General features: G+C 39.4%; 1 protein-coding gene across 1 annotated transcript; it reads right to left on the reverse strand.

The window, feature by feature from the left end:
- Positions 1 to 2953: 2953 nt before the first annotated feature.
- On the reverse strand, positions 2954 to 4072 carry LOC118349896. The gene has a single exon (XM_035695840.1). The coding sequence runs from the start codon at positions 4070 to 4072 to the stop codon at positions 2954 to 2956; it is 1119 nt and encodes a 372-aa protein (XP_035551733.1).
- Positions 4073 to 4417: the final 345 nt, after the last annotated feature.

Below are 4417 nucleotides of genomic sequence, written 5' to 3' on the forward strand. Positions count from 1 at the left end.
ACCAGAAAACCACTTTGTTTCCAAAGTGGGTGCACCAGAAACAGAACAGTTGGTACCAACCCAAACAGAAGCCACTATTAGCACCCGTGGTAGGTCAAATAGATCACCATCCACAAACCACATCCCAATTCAGAATGTCATGCCAAAAGTTTTCAGAAATCATATCATATCAGAATACGGAACACCTTCAGAACAGAACAGAGTTTTCAGAAAGCATATCATATCAGAGTACAGACCATCTTCAGAACAGAACAGAATTTTCAGAAATCACAAAACATTATTTTATGCACAAACTTTCATATTCGCTCTCTTTTTCAGAGTTTAGAAGCAAAATGCAAAATAGCTCATGTCTACACCAGTCATGCCAAAAATACTTTATTCTTAAACAGAATCTCATGAGTAATGCAGAAACAAATAACTGAGGTAGTTCAAATATATTTTCATACAAAACATGTTCATTTTCAAAAATCAACCTCAGTCCATTTTATTTTTATGCAAATCTAGCATAGGAACCCCGCTTACCTGGAACTCTTTAGTCTTTCAAGATTCCTCAACGAAGCCGAACAAATATTAATCGTCACCTATAAAATTACGTAAATTTCGTAAATTTTCAATCAATCACGTATTTCGATAGTTGAACCTAAGAACCTATTTAAATCCTCAAAACCTAGAATTCTAATAATTCCTATAATACCACCATTTTCTAAAGCCACCAATATCCACTTAATCAAATTCGTACCAATAAGAGATTTAATCGAGCAAGTATTTATGCATTTACCGAACTCAATAAAGAGTCATATTTGAAAAAAATAAAATAAAAATCTAAAGTACCAACAATATATTATAACTTAATAGAATACTAATTCCACTTTAAAAAATCTTGTTAAATTCGCTATGCAAAACTCCTCTCTCAAAAATAGGTTTACCTCTTTTTGTTAACAATATTGTTAAAATATTTTCTACACAAAAATAATGTTTTATGAGACTTAAAACCAAAACTCATTTTAACATAACAACAAAAATACATAAATAATAAATACCCTTCATCCGAAAACACACTTCTGGAATGTAAAGGGTTAAATTTGGGAATTGAAATCAACTTTCAAGTTACCACTTTATATATCTATGAAATATAATATATGTATGTACGTAAATCACTTATGAGAAGGAAAACAAAAACTGCTGCACACACAAAACTCGGAAAACACTCAGTGAGTGGCGGCAGCAGCACTTACCGAGAGAGGGAGCCACGATGTCGGCGAGCTGGGCGGATGCAATGGACAAGGGCTGTCCCGACGGACGCGCAGTGAGTGGGAGAAAGCGACGAGCGAGACTGAGAACGGTATGAAGGGCACTGAGAGGGAGACGGAGAGTGAGGGAAGGAAAGAACACGGGAAGGGAATACAGGCTTACGGCAGCAAACTGGAGGTGCCTCGGCTGAGCTATGGTGCACAACGATAGAAGGATAGAAGTTTCGGTTGTTGGCTGTGGAGGTGCGACACTAGACTCTGTTTTGGTTGCTGGAAAACAGGGGAGTTCGTGAGTAGTGCGTCCGTGCGTGTGGATGACTCTCGGTTTCGTGAGGCTGAGCAGCGGCCAAGCAGAGGTGTTACGGTGCAATGGCTGAGGTTCCGCGTGGACTGGGTCCGGTGGGTAGCGACTTGATGGCTTGGCTGGTCCTCTGTTTTTCGGTGGTGCAACAGAGGCGGTGTTTACACGGAGAGGGTGGTGGCGCACGGCTTGAGTGGTGGGCTTTGTGTGGCTGGGGTTCCGTGTGCGTGGACTGAGTTTGGCGGAGAATGACGCATTGGCCTGGCTGTGCGGGTGGCTGGGCTGCTGAACGAGGCTTGCGGTTTGGTGCTTTACGGAGGGTAGGGACTGGCTGCAATGGCCACGGTTTCTTGTGTGCTGAGGGCATGAAATGAGGGCAGCGGCAATAAGTCTAGGGTTGAGGAAAACTTAGACTTATATATAAGCTATAAGTAGAAAGTAGATTAAACCTAATTAAAAAGAAAGGGTTGGACGTGCATGAAATAGAACTGGCTTGACGCCGTGCGATGAAGTCTGGACCCGCGCGATCCCACGGCTGGGCTCTGAACGAGATTAATGCAGTGCTTTTATCTAAAGCTTCGGGTCTCTAATCAACTAAAAAAAATAAAAAAAATATATATATATATATAGATATAATTATCCCATAAATTTTGATGAATATCCACTTGATCCATTAAGCTTTAAAACTTAAATATCAAACCTATAAAATATATATATATATATATATATATATATATATATACTGCCAAAATATATTAGGCTCACGCTCTCTCTTCTAAAAAAAAAATTTACTCGCAATCTCAAATGCGCTCGGGTGTTACATCCTCCCCCCCTTAAAATAAATTTTGTCCTCAAAATTTGCTGCACTCAAAATCACGTCTAATACACCAATCCTTCATCTTTTCAACAGTCCTAAGTTTCTAATACTCCTCAACTCAGAAATCTCCAAAATCCAAGTGTCTGTTTCAAACGTGACTTCAAGTTCAAACCTAACGGTACGAATTTTTTTTTTTTTTTTTTTTCATAGATTGCAAGCCCCCAAAAATAATAACTAAAAGAGAACTAAACTTCACCCCCAGCTAACCTCACAAATCACTAAAAGTGAACTCCCAAAATAATATTTAGAACCTCCGAAGAATAATATAATCAAAGTTCCAAACTTAATTCTAAGCAACTTCAGTTCACAAAATTCCGGAATCCAAAGAAGAATCTACTTTCAACCATACTTTTCCTAACTTCTCGCTTTCAAAACAAAAACTAACCCATCAAACACCTAAAGCTAAAGGAGTCTCATAGATATAAAATATTGTGTCTAAAACCCTTTGCAAACCTCTTCAACCAAACCTCAATATTCTAAGCTATACTACTAGATACGTTCCAAGCAAGCATGATAAATCCTAACTCAACTAAGACATAAAGCTTTCAAGGAGAAAAAGAGTGAGGTACCTGTGATTGCATTGTTGTCGTCCTCCGCATCTTCAGATGTTAAAGCAAACACTCGGGCTGGTCCCATTCTACGTTGATTATTTCCTTGACTTGATTGTTGGGAAACTGGAGGTGGGTTAGGCTTCCTGTTATCCGACAGAAGCAAAGGACAATCCTTGATAAAATGTCCAGACTTTCCACATCGAAAACACGTCCTCATTTCTTTTCTGCACTCTCCTGTGTGTGCATTATTACAAAAATTGCAGAGGTTATTCGATTGAAACCCTTGCATTCGCTTTTGACCTGAGTTGCTCCCTTCATTTCTCTTCTTCCATGGCCCTTGATCCATACCCGAGGATCCTTGTGGAGTAGTTCTCTTTCTTGTTTCTTGCAATTCCACACCCCTCTTAATATTTTGTTCTACTAGAATTGCCTTGTGCACTAACTCCGAAAAACTCTGAATCTGCAAGACCGTTACCCGTTCATATATTTGGAAATTCAGGCCTTCTTCAAACTTCCTGGCCTTCTTCTCTTCATCTGGGATCAAATATGGGGCGAAACGTGATAACTCTGCAAATTTTGCAGCATACTGGCGTACCGTCGTGATCCCTTGCACCAAGTTAGCAAACTCTCGGGCTCTAGCTTCCCGGTCTGCCCTCGGAAAGAAACGGTCGAAAAATTTTTGCTTAAAGTGAGGCCAGCTTACTACTCCAGTTCCATCAACTTCTCTGATGGCTTTCTCAGAGTTCCACCATCTCTTCGCTTCTCCGATTAATTTAAAAGCTGCAAATCGAACTTTTTGTTGATCGGTGCACTCCAAAACACTGAATATCTCTTCAATGTCCTGCATCCAATCTTCAGCTGCATTGGAATCGCTTCTTCCATCAAAAGTGGGGGGATGGGTACTATTAAATTGCTTGAAAGTGCATCCTCCTTCACTATTGTTACGTTGACGACCCGAAGGATTCTGTGCGAGATCGTCTATAAGTTGATGCGCTGCTGCTCGTAGTACTTCGGAAGAACTCGTATTTGCTTCCCTCTCGTTATTGGTTGCATTCAAATCTGACACATTTCGTTCTCGACGGCGAGGTGGCATCCTGGAAAAATAAAAAGTGTTACCCGTAAAACAAACCTATAGTCTAAACCTTAAGGAGTATGAATTCAACTCATAAATCTGTATAAATCCTATACATATCTACTCTGGTTTGCAGAATTTCAAATCTTAATTATCCACATCATCAACTCTCTATCCTCAACTTCCGACGTCTAAAATATGGAATTACTTCCTAAACCTACGGATATCCAAAAACTTCATAATTTATAGTTTACAAAATCTCAAACCTTTGATCAAATTTATGTAAACCTCAAATTCTAGACCTCCAAATCATGTCTACAACCTTCAAAATAAGCCAATCAAATCTGAAGCCTCAAATTCCTAAAA

This window comes from Juglans regia, chromosome 11 (assembly GCF_001411555.2).
Source record: "Juglans regia cultivar Chandler chromosome 11, Walnut 2.0, whole genome shotgun sequence".
Classification (NCBI taxonomy): Eukaryota; Viridiplantae; Streptophyta; class Magnoliopsida; order Fagales; family Juglandaceae; genus Juglans; species Juglans regia.

What these genes read in the sequence shown, in the direction of transcription:
- LOC118349896 (XM_035695840.1), bottom strand. Translation starts at nt 4,072, where the DNA reads ATGCCACCTCGCCGTCGAGAACGAAATGTGTCAGATTTGAATGCAACC.